At 32.1% G+C, this 19,889-nt stretch overlaps 1 protein-coding gene across 2 annotated transcripts in view; it reads left to right on the top strand.

Moving 5' to 3' along the window:
• Positions 1–19,889, top strand: part of CDH12 (cadherin 12) — a 332,500-nt gene that overhangs the window by 262,959 nt on the left and 49,652 nt on the right. The window contains exons 4-5 of one of the 2 annotated variants that reach the window (XM_025043537.1): positions 676–795; positions 12,531–12,698. In XM_025043537.1, coding sequence (XP_024899305.1) covers positions 676–795; positions 12,531–12,698 — 288 coding nt within the window. The remainder of the gene's footprint in view (positions 1–675; positions 796–12,530; positions 12,699–19,889) is intronic. The other variant, XM_025043538.1, reaches the window with a different exon arrangement.

A 19,889-nucleotide genomic window follows, 5' to 3' on the forward strand; every position in this document is an offset into this window, starting at 1 on the left:
TCTCTTACTACATAAGTAATATGACCAAGTGTCCAAAAAAAAAAAAAAAGAGAAAAGCTACAGATAATTTGGATTGTGTTTAATATTTTCCTATGTCAATGAATCCTTTGGTTCATTCCATCTTAAGGCATACAGATCCTCCTGTATCTATAATTGCAGTTATTTTTGGTTTCTCAATTTCTCAAATATTCTGTCCTAATTAAAGACTTCTTAATGCTAATATGTAATTGTTGATTTTTAAATTGCAATTACAAATTACTTACACCCTCTAAAGTTCAATAAGCCTTTAAAACTTTTAGCTTTTCTATTTATATCTTAATCACAAAATTAAAGCATCTGTAGTAAGCAGCTGAGCTAATGTAAGCAGTGTCACGTCTTCTTTGGTGTACAAATCAATAAAATTATTATGATGTCTTTCGCTTTGATGATGTAGCTACTGGAAATGGACACAGCTTTTAAAGTAGATATTTAAAGTATGTATCATTCACACTAACAGCTATACTGTTGCCTAACATTTTGGTTATAATGGTTAAATTATTCTCAGTGACATCATATACTCACAGAATCATGAAACGATGCCAAATTTCAAAGGAAAATGGAGTCCAGCAGATAAAATACATGACTTAGAGCTTTTTAAAAATAAAGATGCTAGAGTCACATTGTCTTATTTTCCAGGTGCGTATGTGCTCCAGGTCAAGGCCACAGATGCAGATGATCCGACCTATGGAAACAGTGCTAGAGTTGTTTACAGCATTCTTCAGGGACAACCTTATTTCTCTATTGATCCCAAGACAGGTAATTTTTTTTTTTATTAGAGACAACATATCATCACCCCTTCAAATATTTAAACCTCAATTAAATCTTGGCATGGGAAGTTGCCTATTCTAATACTGCAATAAAGATTTCATGTGCTGCACATTAAGCAAAGGAAGATAGGATCTTACTTTGCTGCTACATGACTAATTCCTTTGGATTGAACTTTGGGTAAATATCAGCTTTTTCATGTATATGGGTCAAGTTCAAATCTTTTAGTTAGAATTCTCTGCATGATTTACTTTAAATTTTTAAAAGTTCAGGCATAATGTATATATATATATACATATATATAATTCTTTAGCTATTTTGGCTAAAATAACTTTTCATTTCAGGTTTTCTTGGTTGAGTTCAATTATGTTCATTTTGGGGTCTTATCAACATGTGGTAAGGTCGTGGAGCTTCTATTGTTATATTTATCAAGAGTTATGGATGATGGATTTGGATCGATATTTACCTGTGCTTCTAGAAGGGGAAAAGAGAGGATTCACAAACCAAGATCACTAATTCTTCTAATCTGTGTTTCCGAAACCAAATGTTTAAGTCAAGCCATTTAAATTGCAGTTTTCAAAGCCAAATGTATAAAAGTCTGTGGGAAGTATAGAAAGGGCAAGAAGATATGTGGGAAGATTTTGCATTCTCTTTTAAACAAAATGAAAGAACCTACATTTGAATACTGGATAGTTTTTTAAGGAGACTGTCATGCCAGTGATTAAAGTATGTGTTCCATGTGACAGTTAAAGTAGAAACTCCTTAATGACAGTTTTTTTTTTAATCAACTCATATAGTATATTATAATATGTTGCATATTGAATTCAATACTTTATTACATTAGTTTAAAATAATAGAATAAATTGTTAACATACGGGACTAATAAGATATTATTTTTAAATTTGTAAATATATCTTTAAAGAACTACAATGACTTGAAAGATATTAATTCCAGACAATACATTCAAATGAGCTAAATATTTTAAAATTTATACTTCCTCAAAGTGTGTGTTGAAATCTGGAATACCAAGTAGGTATAGGTTAATCAGCTAACCACGTATTAATGTTGCCTAGAAAAATGAAGTCAATTGGAAAAAGAGAACCTGCAAACTTTTTGTCAGCTAAACTCACTGTTCTCACTTCTTACCCTTCTTATCAAGCTGACAGGGGATCACGAGTCAACTAAAAGTTAAGAGAATAGGGCAGGGAGTCACCCCCTTTTGTAAATCTAAAATGTAATAGATTGTAACAAGGACAGTACCAAGCCTTTAAGAAAGGAACATCGTGCTAAAGAGAATCCAAAAAGTTTTAGGACAGAGAAGCTCTTTTGGTTTGGAAATAGGGTCAGAGACCAAAACCCGGAATGTCAAATACTGAGAGTGAATGTGTGATGGGAGAAATTGCACTTACAATGTAAGATATTTTCAAGACATATGCCACGTAAGATAAGGTGTTTGGCAATATTGGTGTTTAAGAAGTTTTGTGGTTATTGTTGTTGAATGGTAGAAAAATTACATATATAAATATGGAAAAATTGTTGAGAAAAGAGTTTGGGAAAGTTATCTGATGAAGTATACGATGGTTTGAAGTTTTAGAGGGATTAAGAACATTTGGACAATAGGCCAAATATATAAACAAATAAAGAAGGGAAGTTATCTAAAATATTACACATCCTTTTATCAAATGAAAGCATTATGGTTTTTTAAAATATAATTATTTATCTTTTCCAAATGTACCATAATGGGTAATCTAACAGGACTAAAAGTATGAATGATATATGCTTTGTATATTCCTTCAGCCTCTAAGAAACACTTCTCAGAGACAGAGGGCATGGAAGAAAGAGAAAGGAGGTGTGTAGAGACAGATGAAGAAGGAGGTTCAGTACAACAGTATACCTACTGGGTTGCAGTGATGAATTCTTCAGCGTGGGTGATTTTATATACTCAGATTAAATGTGGGAGCAGAAAAATGAAGGACTTAACATTTGTGAAGTAACTGTAGATGGAGCCAATATCTAACTTAAAAAAAAGATAAAGTCATACAAAGATGAACTTAAGCAGAATGTATGGGTGAAAAATATAATTGTGATAGTCAAATTAATACTAGGCAGACAATTATATGAGTCAAAAAACACTCTCTCTTTGACTTTCCTTGTGTAATATCTGCTTTTGATGAATTCTAATGTCTTTAGAAAGTATTATTTTACAGAAGAGTATGTATATTATAATATGACTTTTATAATTATATATTTGTATTTTTATATAATGCTGATTATTTAGAACTAAAGGTGAAACAATTCTGGCATAAACTATGGAATAGATTATTTGAAGCATTGATTTTCACTGGAGACAGAAATCTTGATACTAACAATACCTCAGACCACTAGACAGGAAAAGAGTGGATGATGAGACACTTCATTAATCGAATGATAACCAGTTCTTTATGCACAGAAACCATTAAGAAGACTTTTTGTCAAATTTATCACCTTGTGGTGGAGAAGAATAAATAAAAAATCAAGGATAATTGTAATTTCTCAGAAATCGTTTCCATTTGTTCCAGCTGTATAACTTCCTTTTATGATTCTTTTTGCTATTATTAAATAAAATGCATAAAAATATTACCTAAAATTTTCCACATTTGAGTGTAGAAAACAGTTTAAAACAATTTTGAAATAAAGTCTCATCAAAATTTCTGGTGCTTAAATATTAATAAAATGACACATTTAATATTTTATTATTCATTTGAAATAAGAAAATAAAAAAGATTTGGTTATTGATACTGCTGTTTGATGAACATTCTCTACATCTCAATTTAAGTGAATATGGTAAGCTTATATATAAACAATATAAATTGATGCATTCTATGGAATAAACCCAGAAATAATAGTTTTCTTTAAAATTGGGTAATTTGGCAATTATTTGGTTTAGTCATATAATAACTTACTGTGAATTAAAATTCAAACACATTCACATAAATACTTCAAACGATTATTAAAAATTTTTTAAAACCACAATTATAGATAAGTCTATAACATTAAATAACATTTATACTTATTATACTTAATGTTTATAAAACAGTAAATATCTGTTATATTAGCATGTTATATTTTTATATTATGTACATTTTTAAACTTAAAATTTATTATATATAGAAAAACATTCATAACCTATAAAACATTAAACAATAGACATTGTAATATTTTACCCAGTATGTAAAATAAGGGTGCCAAATATCTCTATGAACTGATAATAGAATTATTTCATTTAAGAAAACAAATAAACATTCCTATGAATTATTTACACCATGTTTTAACTTATATTTAAAATTATTTAAACTTTTTTTCTAAATAATTTCAAAAAAGTCTGTTAGGTAGCCAGATATTGCTATTTTATGTATCCTGTGGTGATGACATGTATTTTTCTTAATTACATGAGCCCTACTTGAGAAACCATTAACTCACTTTTTAAATCTTTTGTTGTGGTAAAATATATACATAACATAAAATTTACCATCTTAGCCATTTTAAGTGCACAATTCAGTGGCCTTAAGCTCATTCACTTTGTTGTGTGACAATCACTGCCATCCATTTACAGGACTTTTTCATCAATACCTTTTCATTTATGTTCATTGTCAAAAACTATGTGTATTTATAGTTTTTATTTTATGTATTTAAATGTGAATTTATAAAATTTGTATGAAAACAGCTAAGAATAGGTTGTATACATGAGCTGCTTTTTCTCTCCCTTTTATTCACTCTTCTGATATTTCATGCTCTGAAAGTCTGTCCTTGCTTCTGTTTCAGGAACTCCGATAAAGGTGGCTCAGAGACCTGCCACTTTCTCAAGATTTTTGCTCTTTAAATCAACTATCACCTTTTATTCAGAGATTATAATCTTCAAGCCTGTGTTCTGAGTGAACCCTTCTCCCATATGTTGATTGATATTTATTCTTTTAGGACTTTAAAATGTGGTGTTGTTTTAAAGCCCCATATTAAAATTAAAATATTGATTAGACTTTATATTTTGAGCTGTACTTTATAATACTATATAAATACTTAACAATGTTTTTTGGCTTTAAAATGCTTTTGATATTAATTCAGAGTAAAGTCTTACAGGATTTGAACACCTCAGTTAATGCTGGTGAGAGAGAGAGAGTTCTTTCTTCAAGGGCAAAAAAAAAAAAAAAAGAGTGTTTGTTTGCACACAAAGTAGTCACTCCTTTAAAATTTTTTTGCATTACCACAAGGACTGACATGAACACAACAAGGAAAGTAACAAGTGCTAATAAATATAAGGAAGGAAAAGAGTGTCAGGGAAATAGACCATTATTAAGATTAAACAACATATGTTGTTACCTATTTCACAATACTTTTCTTATTTGTAGTAAAATTACATAACTAAAAATGTACTGGAGACAATGGTTTCTTTGTATTCTGCATCGCCACCCTTCATGAAAAGTCTGTGTGAATTTTACCTGACTCATTTTAAAAATCATGTAATGCACACATCAGCAGATAGAACTAAGAATGTTTAGCCCTGAAAGAAAAATACTCCAAGGGAATGAGATACATGCTTTTCGGAAGTTGTAGAGCTGTCATGTACAAGAAGAACTAGCTGTATTCTGCGCTGCTTGAGAAGGAAAGGGCTATCAATGGTTGGTTTGAGTTCCATAAAGAGAATTTCCATTTCATTTCTTTAAAAAGATGCTAATATTTGTCCCTAAATAAGAGGAGTGCCTCATGAGATTGTGAATTTAACTTATTGGAAAAGCTAAAGCAGATGATGAGTGATGAGCTAGTGGTGCTACATTTGATTATTAATTTGTCTGATGCATGTTTGATTAAAACCAATGACCTGACAGTGCTTTGCTACTAGAATTTTGAGATAAATCAAGTAGATCCTCAAATAGATCCCATCTACTGCAGAGAAATCATTGTCCTCAGAAGATTACATTTGATTTTTTTTTTTTTTACACGTGATTCTTATAGGATACAATTCTGTGATACATAATGGCACCGTTGGGCACTAGACATGTTCTGATGTGTTGGTGATGGTGCTTCCTGAGGAAATGACTTCTTAATCCTAAAGAATAGTTAGGGTGGTTATAGATGGGAAGTTGGACCATATAGTTTCTAATTTTTCTTCCAAGTAAAGATAAGCTGGTAATTCTTCTTGTCCTCAAAATACATTATTGGCAACACATTTTTAAAAATATCATATACCCCATCTGTATAGTGATGGACAGAACATTTTGTTAATATTGTTTTAAGAATGCGCTAACTTTTTAAAAAATTAATTTCACATTTAAGGCCAATTTAAGACTATAATGAAATGAAACTCAGTAACTTTTCATATAAACTGATGCAAAAAGCAGGTCTCTCATAACTGTTTTAAAATACGATTTATCTGAGGAATTGAAAAGAAGAAACTTACATTGTCACTGCTAAAGTTAAGGTTCCTGTCTTTAACTATCATCATTTTTGCTATCTTACCATTCATTAGCTATTTCTAACAGATTTGTGAATTAAAATATATTTTCAATTAATCATGACATGACCAACATTTGAGTCTGTGATCTACCGAGAGAGATCATTTTCAGGTACAAAAAAACCCTTTAATCAAGTTTTTCTTTTCTTTTTTTTTTTCATGATATACCATGTCTAATACACATAGGTCTATACTAAACTTCATCTTACTCAAAATTACATCATGAATATTTTCATGACAAATCATCAAAAATGACCGAGATTAATAATATATTAAATTACAATTTCTCTTGAAGTTTGCATGCTTAGTTTCCATGTACTACCTAAGCTATTGTTATATGTTAGTTTATTTATTTTATTACTATTTATTGTGTGTCCATGATATGTCTGGCATTGTTTTAGCGCTAGAATCATTCAAAGAAATAAAAATAAATAAATAAAGGTAAATCCCCACTTTCAGAAATGTATATTCTATTTTAGAAAACAGAAAGCAAACAAAATAAGTGAAATTTATCGTGTTTTGAATAGCAATAAGAGCTAAGAAGGAAATGATAAAGTAGAGAAGGGACATGAAATGCTAGGGAGAGGTATGTGTTGTAGGCAGAATAATGATCTCCCAAAAATACCCACATCCTAATCCTCAAGCCCTGTGAATATGGTATGTTGTTACATGGCAAACGGGAATTAACGTTGCAGAGGGAATTAAGTTTCCAAATCACCTGCTGAGAAGATGGGGAGATTATTGTGTATTATCTGTGTGGGACAAATTGAATTAGGTGTCCTTAAAAGTCTAAGAGGGAGGCAGGCAAGTCAGAGTTTGTTAAAGATTCGAAGATGCTATGCTGCTACTTTTGAAGGTAGAGGAAGAGAGCCAGGAGCCAGAGATTTGGGGCATCATCTAGGAGACAGAAAGCCTTTAGAAAAGAATACAACCTGCCAACATCTCGATTTTAGCCCAACAAGACCCAAGTCTCCTGACCTCCGAAATTGTAAAATATTAAGCTTGTGTTGTTTTTAAGCCTCTAAATTTGTGATGATTTGTTACAGAAGTAATGGGAAATTAATGTAGTATAGAATGTTAGATAGACTAAGCAACAAAGTGCTCTCAAGAGGACTTTGAGAAAAAATGAAGGAAATGGAGGAGCTGTTCTGCAGTATACTTGGGGAAGAATATTTCTGGCAGAGAAAAGAGTGCAAAGTTCTGGTGGAAGGATGGGCTATGGAAGAAAAGATCAGGGAGTTAAGTGAGAAGGTGATTATGTGAGACCTTCCTCTGAGTGACCTGAGGATTTCAAAGTTGAGGGCACTGTGACCTCATTCATATTTTGATCTCTCCACTATTACTGCTTTTTTGAGACTAGTAACTCAGGGCTACTTTGGACTCCAATCTTCTGTGAATGGAGAAGAGAGCCGTTCATTCATTATTCATCTATCTATCTATCTATCTATCTATCTATCTATCTATCTATCTATCTATCTATCTATCTATCTATTAATGCCTCATTATAGTAATTAATGTTTTTTTCAGCTTCATTGAGATATAATTGACATAACTCTGTGTAAGTTTAAGGTGCACAGTGTGTTGATTCGACACACTTATATATTACAAAATGATTAGCACTATTGTGTTAGCCAACAACTCCATCATGTCATAATTACCATTTCTTTTTGTGGTGAGAACTTTTAAGAGCTACTCTCTTGACCAACATCTCCTATTTCTCCTGCTCTATAGCCCCTAGTAACTACCCTTCTATTCTCTTTTTCTATGAGTTCAGCTTTTTTAGATTGTACATATAAGTGATATAGAGTATTTGTCAGGATGACTTATCTCACTTAGATTAATACCCTCAAGTTTCATCCATGTTGTTGCAAACGGCAAGATTTCCTTCATTGTCATAACTGAATAATTTTCCATTGTGTGTATCTGTCTGTCTGTCTGTCTGTCTGTCTATCTATCTATCTATCTATCTATCTATCTATCTATCTATCATCACACCTTTTTTATCCAGTCATCTTTTGATGGACACTTAGGTTGTTTCCACATCTTGGCTATTATGAATAACATTACAGTGCACATGGAGGTGCAGATATTTCTTTGAGATTCTGTTTTTATTTTCTCTAGATAAATGTCCTGAGGTGGGAGTGCTGTTTTGCATGGTAGTTCTATTTTTACTTTTTAAAGAACCCTCCATGCTATTTTCCATAGTAGCTGTACCAAGTCACGTCCCCACCAATAGTGCACAAGGGTGCCCTTTTCTTCTCATTCTGGCCAACGATTGCTATCTCTTGGCTTTTTGATGACAGCCGTCCTAAGAAGTGTGAGGTAACACCTCATTGTAGTTTTGATTTGCATTTCCCTGACGATTATTGATGTGGAACACCTTTTCATGTACCAGTTGGCAATTTGTTTGTCTTCTTTGGAAAAAGGCATATTGGGTTCCTCTGCACATTTTAAATTCAGATCATTTGTTCCTTTTTTTTTTGTTACCTAATTGCATGGGTTCTTTTATATTTTTAATATTAACCCCTATTATTTGCAAATATTTTCTCCCATTCCATAGGTTGCCTTTTCATTTGGTTCCTTTTTATTTTGATGCTTTCCAGAGGGTTTATTTATCTTTAAAAACCACAACGTGATTTCTTTCCCTTTCTGTGGTCTTATTTTTACTGCCCTTCCCCATAGCAGTATGTTGCAGCTATCTAGGTTCTCCTAGGATGCTTTGAAGGCACCATTCTCTCCCAGTGACCCTCCCTGGGATATTCCACCCTGTGTTCTCTCCAGGTCTGCTTCCTCCGCTTTTCTGAGATTGCAGCTCTAAAGCTCTTCCTGGGAGGACTTTTCTGATACCAGCTTCAAAGGCACTTGATTTCTTCTTCCTCAGAGTACTAATCACCATCTGAAATTGGCTTGATTATTTAAGTCCTTCCTTGCGGTTCTCTTATCACTTCACATAAACACATGCCCGTGAAATGTACGTTCCACAAAGAAGCCTGCACAGAGACTGTATTAATTATTATCCCAGATGGAAACAGATGGCACCCAATTGGGCAATTTGAGAATAGTTTAATAAGAGAGCTCTTTATTAAAGTCTGAACAGACTGTAGGTAAACCACTGGGTAGGGCAGAATCTGGAGAAGAAATAACAAGTGGCTGCAGTCACCACACTAGGGCCCAAGGAATGAGAAGGGCTGGAGGCACATGTCACCATGAGGGGAGGGGCCGTCATAGGTGATGTCGAGGGATCCATGGAAAGAAAAAAACAACCTCATTCTCCTTATACCATCCAATCTCCTGCCAGTTGGCCTAAACCAGAGAGCAGAGATAATCTAGCAAAGTGAATAAAGTAAATCTGAAAGAGAAAATGGAAATATTCACTGTTACACAGTCAAACCTAATACCAGTTCCTAAACGGAACATATTAGTACAAATACTGACTGAATCTAGAGCCTCATATCTTAATCCTATAATCTAACCTTCAATTCAAGAAATAGCTCATGGAAAACTATATCCGCGATTATCATGTGTAGTATTTTATGATTTCCTATATATAGCATCACATTGTTTTCATCTCAAAATATTATCACCAGACTATTTAACTCATTTTTACAAAGTAAGCTGAGATCCACCAAGATTATGTGGCTTGCATACAACACAAGGGTGGTTGCAGAGAGAGAATATATCCCTCACCACCAAACAAGTGTCCCTCGATATATTATTTTGTTTGTAAATTTCTTAACCATATGTTTCCATTTGTAGTGGCAGAAATAAATCTATTTTTTCCTCATTCTTATTTTTCTCTAGTTATCTTGATTATATATGTTTGAAAGTTCATCAGATATTAGGCACTCAAATTATACTGTGTATTTTTCTACCTACCCTTTTTCAAGTAAACAGGGTTTATTTCAGAATTGTATCAAAGTAATTAAAGTTTACTTTATCAATACTTTAGTTATACTGTTCCATAAAATGCATGTTTGTTTTTCTTTTAACTTTTAGGCTTCAGCTATTGTCATACAAGGCTGTCACTGTATCTTTATATACAAATACTGAAAAATAGAATTGGACAACTGAATAACTTAAGACCTGAAATAACAGAACATAACATTTCCATCTGCTGGTTACATTCTAAAGAAGCACTTAAGCCCAGTATTTTGCAAGCGTCCTCCTTGCCATGACCATGAAACGTATCTTTGTTTGGTTTTGAATGTTAAGCAGTTAATAAACAAACAACAGGTACCCATAAGAATAACTTCTTGAAAAGGAGATTTTTTTTCTCCTCAGGCTTTTTCTCAATAGACCACAATGTTCGAAGACTCTCTTCTCACATTGAACTTTGCCTGATTCCCTAGATTCAACTCTAAAATTTAAATGCTACAAATGTCATATTTTATTTCTCCAGGACAGGGGCTCTTAAATGGAAATGGTAGTGGGCAAAGAGGAGCACATCATTGTCATCAGGGGAGATTTTCTTTGAAATTACATATTCAAGCCTTTTTGCTTTCAGAATTCTAACATGTCTTCCCGCTGAACAGCATTATATTAAAAGGAGGGCTAGAAGAAGCAAAGAGGTCACCTATCAGACACAGGATGGAGCAGGGGAGCAGAGCAGTTTGAGGTTTTGACGACACTTGTAACAAATCACCAGCAAAAAAATAATCTAGTCTTAAATAAATCTGATAATGACTATTTGCTCTCTTTTTCATAGCAACATAAAGCGGATGTGTAAAAAGTTTATATATAACATATTTATAAATTTTCATATTAGAAATGTTCATATTCAAAACAAAATGGGTAAAAATTATATGTGTATGTATATATATGTAAAAATATATATATATGCATGCATATTCATATTGGAAATGATCTGTCAAAAACAATGCAGTACACATATGAATTAACCCAAACATTTATTTAGAAAATATAAACATTATAAGGCTGGCAGAAGTCACATAGCTTAGGGCATGCAGGACCAGGCCATTGAGATGTAGAGATGAAGAATCTTAGTTAAGAGACTTAGGAATGAAACACTAGGAATTCCAGCTGAAGAGAGGAGAAACAGATTGACATACAAGAGTGACAGTACCAGTGCATGAAGAAAGCGAGAGTAGCAAAGAATGAAGGTTGCCTTTTTGCAGCCATTTTCTGACAAGGATTAAAAGAAATCTTAAATTGTAGTTAAATCTGAATTAGCAACAGAACAGAGTTTGATAAGTCAATAGTGGAAAGAACAGATAAAACAGAGATTTATATTTAGTTTATGATTTAGATGTTATTATCTTTATTATTTATATATGCTACTTTATTTAAGAAACAACACTGTCAGAAACACATGGGTTTAAGATAAATGCTCTGCAATCTTCCTAAAACCATTGGCTACAGGTTGGAATTTGGTATAAAATTTATTTATAATTTTACTTGCAACAAATCTAGAAGGTTTTACTTATTTCACTCTGAATAAACTAGTTCTGCCGCAGGATACCAGGGCAGAAAAGGAATAAGATGTAAATTTACATATATACCATATGATTCGTGATTGTATATTTAATTTTTTATAGATTCATTCATTTATTCAGCCAGTTATTCAGCTAGCCAGTTGTCAACATACTCCTATTGAATCCCTTCTAAATGGCAGGCACTCCCCTAGATGGTGGAGAAACTCAGTGACAAGAGGGACAAAGTCCCTGCATGGCAAAGCTTAGTGAAATCTAAGTAAAAAATCTATAGCTAAAATAAGGGAGACTCTGAAAGACAAAATAAAATACACGAAGAAGATGTTTTATGTGTTTAAAGAGTAAATATGTTTATCAGAAATAAATTAAGAATTATCATAAAAATCACTCACTTAGTGTAACCACTTAATTGTTTTAGTACAAGTATTTATATCTACATTCTTGAACAACCTTATTCTCTTTTAAAGATAAAATTATTCTGTATAAATCACATCTAACCTGGTTGACTTAATTAATAATGAGCATCTTTTAGAGCCGATACGTTGTTCTTTCACCATATTCCACAGTGCTGCTCATTTCACTATAGGGCTGATACCACAATATGTTTAATTATATCTTAATCATTGGATATTTTGGGTGTTTCACTTTTTTAAAGACATATTATTTTTGTTAGTGTGTCTTTACTGGTGAATCTAGGGAGAAACATTTTCTTGTTGTGGACTATTTTATCTTGGAAAATACAACACTTGCAACGTTTTGTTTTGTTTTGTTTTGTTTTGTTTTCCCTTAAGGTGTTATTAGAACAGCTTTGCCAAACATGGACAGGGAAGTCAAAGAACAATACCAAGTTCTCATCCAGGCCAAGGATATGGGCGGACAACTGGGAGGGTTAGCCGGAACGACAACAGTCAACATCACCCTCACTGATGTCAATGATAATCCACCTCGATTCCCCAAAAGTACGTTCTTTCCTGCTAAGTTTAAATTAATGTAGCATTTTAAAAATGTTTTTACATTTCGTTGAATGCTATAAGAATTGTAATAGTTTTCCAGACACTTTTGGTCTTTAAGAAGTAGAAAGTAATGGATAAAAATTAAACGACTTTAGAATTTGTTTTCTGTTAGAATCGTGCACAACATGACTGCAATAGAAAATAATAAACATCAGTCAAAAATTAAATGAGTCTTATGTTATCTATCCCTATTAAAGTAAAATATTCACCATAGATTGGGATCTTGCTCTAGTTTCTTACTAATTAAAAAACTAATACACAAGAAAATTCCAATGTAATTTAAAACGTATTTATGACATATTTGCCACCACAGTATTTCCTATATCATTTAATTAGCATAAGAATTATCTGCCTTCTCTTTAGAGATTGCGTTGATTCACTTGCATAATCTTTTGTGTATCAGATGATATCACTGTGATGCTATTTACATTACTTCAGTTCTATTTTTAGTTTTGTGATAAGTGAAAATTGCTACAGTTCCTATGATAATAGAATGAATGATTCACACCTGTATTTTCTCTGCAACTTGATTTCTTATTGAAAACAAATACTTCTCACTTTTTTCTTTTTTTTGCACTATTACGTTTAACACCAATCAGTACCTGTTTCATTTCTAGTCCATTTTCAAGGATTAGTTCAGTGATCCTAGGACTTAGGATACAGAAACTAAATGTTGTTATCACTGGGTAAATAAGAAACTTAAGTTAACCACTAGGCGCTCATTTACATGAATAGTTAAGATTAAAAAAAAAAAAAAGACTTTCCTCTTCCAGCTCTACAAGGGAATCTTGAGTCCATCTAATAAAGTTATATAATACCGAGATTATTTAATTAAATGAACGTTTTATTCCTTTAGATGTATGGCTTTCCATATTTTACTAGTTTTTCATTTTTTTTCTTAAATTCATTAACCTACATATTTTTTTAATAGAAATACTTTTACTTAGTGATCATAAAGCCTAATGGCCAAATGTTATGAGTAGTAATTAGAAATCATCATACTTTAGCAAATGGGATATATATGACAAATGGCTAGTATATACTATGCCATGATTAATAACAGAGAGAGTCTTAGAGTGTGAAACCCTTACTTCGCTATTAAAGGAAACAGAAAAAAAATATAAATATTAAAAATATAAAAGAAATAATGCATTTGATTATATTAATAAAGGATATGTTTCTAACTATTATTTTTTTCTTTCTACTATTAATGTGTGTGACATGCTGTAATAGCTAATTGAGGAAGATGGTTTGGGAAATTATTCTGCTTTTATAAAAAATGTGACATTGTGAACTTGGGCCCAGTTTTGGCTTTTGTGTATCTAAAATACTGTCAGTCTATAATATAGGAAATAGCAGAGATATTCCTCAATCGTGTCAGTATTCTTATTCATGAGAATGATAGTGAGATGTTTCAGATGAGGAATCTAAAACTCAGCCAGTAGATGGATACAACTCTTGTGGGTATGGATGAAAGATGGTTTGTAAAAGTTTAGGGCAAAGATCCAGACAAAAAGGGTGCAGGAAATAAAAATGTCTCAATGAGAGAGAAACAAGAGTATGCTTAGAAAACAAAGGTGGTGGGCTCAGGTCCCAGCAAAACAGGAAAGTCACTTCCAGATCTTGCTTAGTGCAAATAGAATCTGGATGAAGCAGTAGGCTAGTTTGGAATTTTTTCAAACTAAATCTGTAGGTAATTAGATGAGATCCACCAGAAAAGATTGTGGAGAATAAGGATATTAAATTAAACTTAGAGCATTTACATGCTGTGTCAGGAACTTTATCATCTTCTTATTTCCTTTTACAACACTCTAAAATACAGATTTACCACATTTTACTGTTAAGAAAACCGAGGCTTAGAAAGATTTTAAAAACTTGCTTAGAGAGACGTGACAGAGGTTTTGAATTTTTTTTTTTATCTGAAGTTCAAATTCTTTCTAGTTAGACATAATAGGAAAATCAAAAGTTATTCTTTTCTTTTACCTAGCACTCTAAAACCATGCTTTCAGAACCCATCCACAAAAGAGATGCATGACATATGCTGAATTGCCACCATAAACAAAGAAATGAGAGGGCAGAAGAAATATACCTAGTAGATCACTGTGATCAATTATTTTTTGCTTGTGATACATGCATATTTGAACTATAGTCTGAACTATAATTGGTGAGAGATATTTTTGAATCATGAGAAAAAAAGGGGCTTTCACATTTTGCATGAATAAAAAATTAATTCCCTTGAAATGTTACATGCCTTTGTGTCAAGCCCTTTTTACTGTGCTGTCATTTTGAATTACATCCTTCAGAGGAAAAGACAGAATCCATTTATAAACAGAAAAGCCATCTCTTTAGAAGCCAATGCTCTTTTGCAGGAGTATTTCTCATGGGGAGCAATTAAACTGCATATAGGACATAAAATTACAAACTGAAATAATAGCCTTTTAAATGTAAAAGTCAAGATAACAAATATTCCATATATAAATAACTTGAAGAGAATTCTCCACAACTAACTATATTTGTTCATGCCTGTTAAGCAATTACACTGAAGAAAAAAAATTTCAGATGCTTTATGAGTTATAATTTTCATTGCCTAAATGCACAAGATAATTTCTTAAAATTTACTAATCATATATTTTTTGGCTTTGCATGTGTACACATACATATGTGACATTGTTAAGCACTTATTTACATTCATTTTTTCTATAAATCTGTTAGAGATGAAAAAAATAAATATCTTGTGAATTTGCATCATGCAGCTATAGTTTACTGTTTTATTGGTGCAAAATAAATGGTTCCTGAGATATCATAACTTCCTAAAAATCTGATATGATTAGTCAATAATATTGACTAATAAATTAGTGTGTCATACACTATGCAAAGTGATTTGCATATATATTCCCATTTAACTCTCATAATGACTGTATAATATTTCTTCAATTTTAGAAATTAAGTAGAATGCTACATTATTAAGAAAGTTCCATATGCTTGTCCAAGTTCACGCAGCAACTAAGTGAGAGAACCAAGGCTTACTCTTCTTGCACGGAGACCTCAGAACTCTAACTTTTTATCACTCTTCTTCTTGAAAGGCCATTTGCTTTTAAAGCCCGTATTTGGCCTGAAAGATCCTACACTTAACTGAGAAAACTGTCTACAAAAAAAGGTAGTAATATTGTTTTATACATATAAATAATGCCTGGCATGTTAACATAGCTCTCCCTAAAGTCATATAAAGGCAAAATATTTTCTTTGCAAAATCTTCTCCATATAGTTATAAAGCTGCCATTTACTGTAATCAAGGATATCTATAAAGAGTCCCCATCTGTTAAAATAAGCTACAGAAAAATACTGATGGTTTTGATTACTTGAATTTTAAATGACAAAACCATCTAACAAGCTGATCTAAATTATGCATTATGAGATCAAATCAATTAAGTGATATGGTTAATTCACATGAAGGAAAATATACTTTTCTCACTTGGTCTCCTTCTTCTGTATAATAATTTTATAATGACTATAAAAATAACTTAAATGAAATAAAGCACTGTATGCACAATTTTGAATGAAAAGAGATAATTTATATAAAATGTAAGGAAGAGCTTCTTTCTTTTTTCTTTCTTTTTACTACAATAAGAAACTAAGATAACTGTATGTATGATAAATGAGTTCAAATGTAGAAATTAGGATATTAATATTTGTTCTAAAAGAATTTCCTACTCATAAATAAAACAATGGTTTAAAGTAGTCTATTTTAACCAAATTTGTACCAACATGTTTATATCAACTGTTCTAGCTATAGGAATGTTTATTTTATTTTACTTTAGCCTGAATAAAACACAGTTGCAAGATTAATCTATGAAGTTTCTACTTGCTTGATACTCACCAAATTATTACCATTGAAGTAAGAAAGAAATCTTTTCTCATGTGAAGTTTCGGTTTTATTCTATCAAAGTATATATTAGGAAGACTGTAGGTTAGCCTTAAGTGATTCCCAGCTTATTTAGATTGATATCTAATGGCTCTATCTTCAACGATTTTACATTAAAGGAATTTATGATGTATGTATATTATAATAATAACACTATTTTTAAGCAATTTTACCCAGAGTGAAAATATATGCTCTAATCTTTAATTTCATTTCCCTACTTTCTTAAAAAGCTTGTTTATTTTATTATCTTTGCAATACATGAAAATCATATTATCACTTAAAATTCCTGAAATTTTATATAATAAAATATATGTATATATATTTATTGACACTTGTTCTTGCTTTTTAAGAGGTATAAATTGAATAATATATCTTTACCATTCTCAGCCAATAGTGCACTTTATAAGACAAATATATAGTTATAAATATATTACAACCACAATAAAATTCCAAAATAGAAATATGATCAGAATATTCACTGTCAGAAAGAAGATATGATAATTAGATCTAACTGGAATAATTAAGAAAATTTTTATGAAGAACAGAAATGTAAATAAGAATTTAACTCAATAAAAAAAGGAGGATGTTGGTTATAGACTGCCACAATCCTGAAATATAAAATATATTTATGTATCTTCATGTCTTTTTAGTAGAAAGGTAATATTATACAGTAAGATGTTAGAAAAATATCTTTGATAAGTTGATAAAGACTGAAGTAGGGAGTAGATGTGGCACAAACCTAGGGCAATTGTTTGAAATAGATAAGCAGAGGCAGATGTGAGCATTGTTTCAGTAGCATAATAGAAAAAACTTTGTGATCTATTCAATTCAGATAAATGTAAGGTAAAGAGCATGTGAAAAAATGATTTAAGAAGGAAGGTAGTTTCTCTGCTGATATGCTGAAATTTGAGTGGAGACAAGCAGGAAATGATTGAAAACACAGAGATCCTCAAGGAGAAGTCAGAGACAAAGAAAAGTTTCTGAGAGACATAAACATAGAAGTGATAAATGAGGTCAGAGGACTGGATGAAATTAATCAAATTAAAGAAGACATCACTTTCTTTAAATTCTAGATATAAGAAAATCCAGAAAGAAAAATGAACAAAGATACAATGAAAACCTCAAACCTGACAGTAGGAGACAAAGAAAAAAAATACTTTTATTACATTATGCATGTTGTACTTTTTCAAACTGAAAGTAACACTGATACGAGATTGTTTGAAGATTAAGGAAGCTGAGTTATCTCCTATGAGATATGATTTTATTTTTCCTGTGAAATATGAGACAAAGTCTCTAACTGAGAAGTAGTAAATATAGTGAAGCAGAAGTTTGTGGAGAGTAAAATAGAAGTCATGGAGAATGGTAATACGTTATCTTTGTGAGTTTGTATGTTTTGCATCCAGTCTTTCAGGTACATTTGAGGTTAGTGAGCAAAATGTTTAATGATATCTAGCTACTACTCCTCATTTTTGTTTTCCTTAGTCAACCACACCTCTTTCTTGAGAAGGATGATAATTTTCATCATCGAAGGCTCTGTTTTGTCAGATTGCAGAAACAGAAGTGCATGAGCAAGCTATACAAAGCCAGAGGTTAATAAGAAATTGAAATGATAAACCTTGTGTTTCAGTTGGATAAGGAAAGAGAGGAAAATGATTTCTGGATGTAGAGAGATGCTGGCATTAACGAATATTAAAGTATGTTAAATTCGATAAGATTGATATTTACTTCATATGTAAATATATTTTATGTTACATCAATATCTGATATTAAAGTTGATAGGTTGTAGTAGGAATAATTGAAAGAACAAAATGGGAAAGCAGGAGATTATGATCTCATCGACTGCTTCCGTCCCAACATCACCTAGTTGACTCAGCTCAAGATTCTCAGCTTAAATGTTGTAAAAAGTGAAGAGAATTGTGTGACTTTCCTTTAGAGCACTGATGTGACTGCAATTTTACTTTGTGTCATTGTATAATTAATGAATACCTCCCAAATTTGTGTTCCTGGACCCGATTCCAACAGAAGGGAGGAGGGCTCCCCACACAGCCAAGCAATTCTTGAAACACCAGCTAGGTGTTCTAAAATTCAACTCAGTTATGACACTATCTGCCCCTAGATAGCATCTGGTTCCACATGTTTCCCCTCACTTCCTTCACAGGCCAGTCCCAAGCTCAGGATATCTGTGCTTCTCATCTGCTAGCTATAAATCAGAGGTTGCCACAACTCCCTCCTTTGGTTCCATTAAGTTGCTACGGAGGCTCATAGAACTCAGAGAAATATTTTACTCACTAGATCATCAGTTTATAATAAAAGGGTATAACACGGGAACAGCCAAATGGAAGAGATACACAGGGCAAGGTATGGGGAAAGGCGCAGAGTTTCCACGCCCACACCCTCTCCAGGTTCACCATCCTCCCAGCACCTTCGAGTACTCACCAACCCTCAGCTCTCCAAACCTATGCCTTTAAATGACTTGATTGGGTCTCCTGGCAACCAGACCTCATCCTTAGGTGAGACACCAGGAAGTCACCCTGTTAACATAACAAAAGAAGCCTTTATAGCTCTTATCATTTAGGAAGTTCCAAGGGTTTCAGGAGCTTTGTGCCAGAAATGAGACTGAAGAGGACCTAATATATGTATTTCTTATTATAAATCACATCACAGTTCCCTACTAGACTATAAATACTGTCAGGACAAACTCAACTTTTTGGTTTGTTTCTTTGTTTTTTCTTCATTAGTCCATGAAGGAAGCTTCTAATATTGCATTTGAATCAATTATCAATAATCTGAGTTGTTGGAAGATTTAGCAATCTATTATCCAAAGGAAATTTAAAAAGGACAGCTCAATATCTAGTCCTAAATTTTTGTGTTGTGTTTGGCTTCTCAGAACTTAAAAAAAAAAAAAAAAAGAATTAATTTCTTATTGCTCTGAGAAAAGAAATATTGCTATCATTAAATAGAATTTATAGAACTTAGTCCATTAATATGCTGAATATTGTGTGCAAGGCAATTCATATTCATGTATGTGGTTAATTAAAATTTAGACTGGACAATTATAACCTTTATAAAGGTGAAGTGATTTAGCTAATACAGTAAAACTCTTGATGCAAATACTTGACACTTCCAAAAATTTGCTCATCTTAGATTCATGCTAAAAATGAGCAGGAGTAGATTTATCTGTCATTTCTGAGAGATTCCATTCACTGTGTGTTTAG

Source organism: Pteropus alecto, unplaced genomic scaffold (genome assembly GCF_000325575.1).
Source record: "Pteropus alecto unplaced genomic scaffold, ASM32557v1 scaffold152, whole genome shotgun sequence".
Lineage (NCBI taxonomy): Eukaryota > Metazoa > Chordata > Mammalia > Chiroptera > Pteropodidae > Pteropus > Pteropus alecto.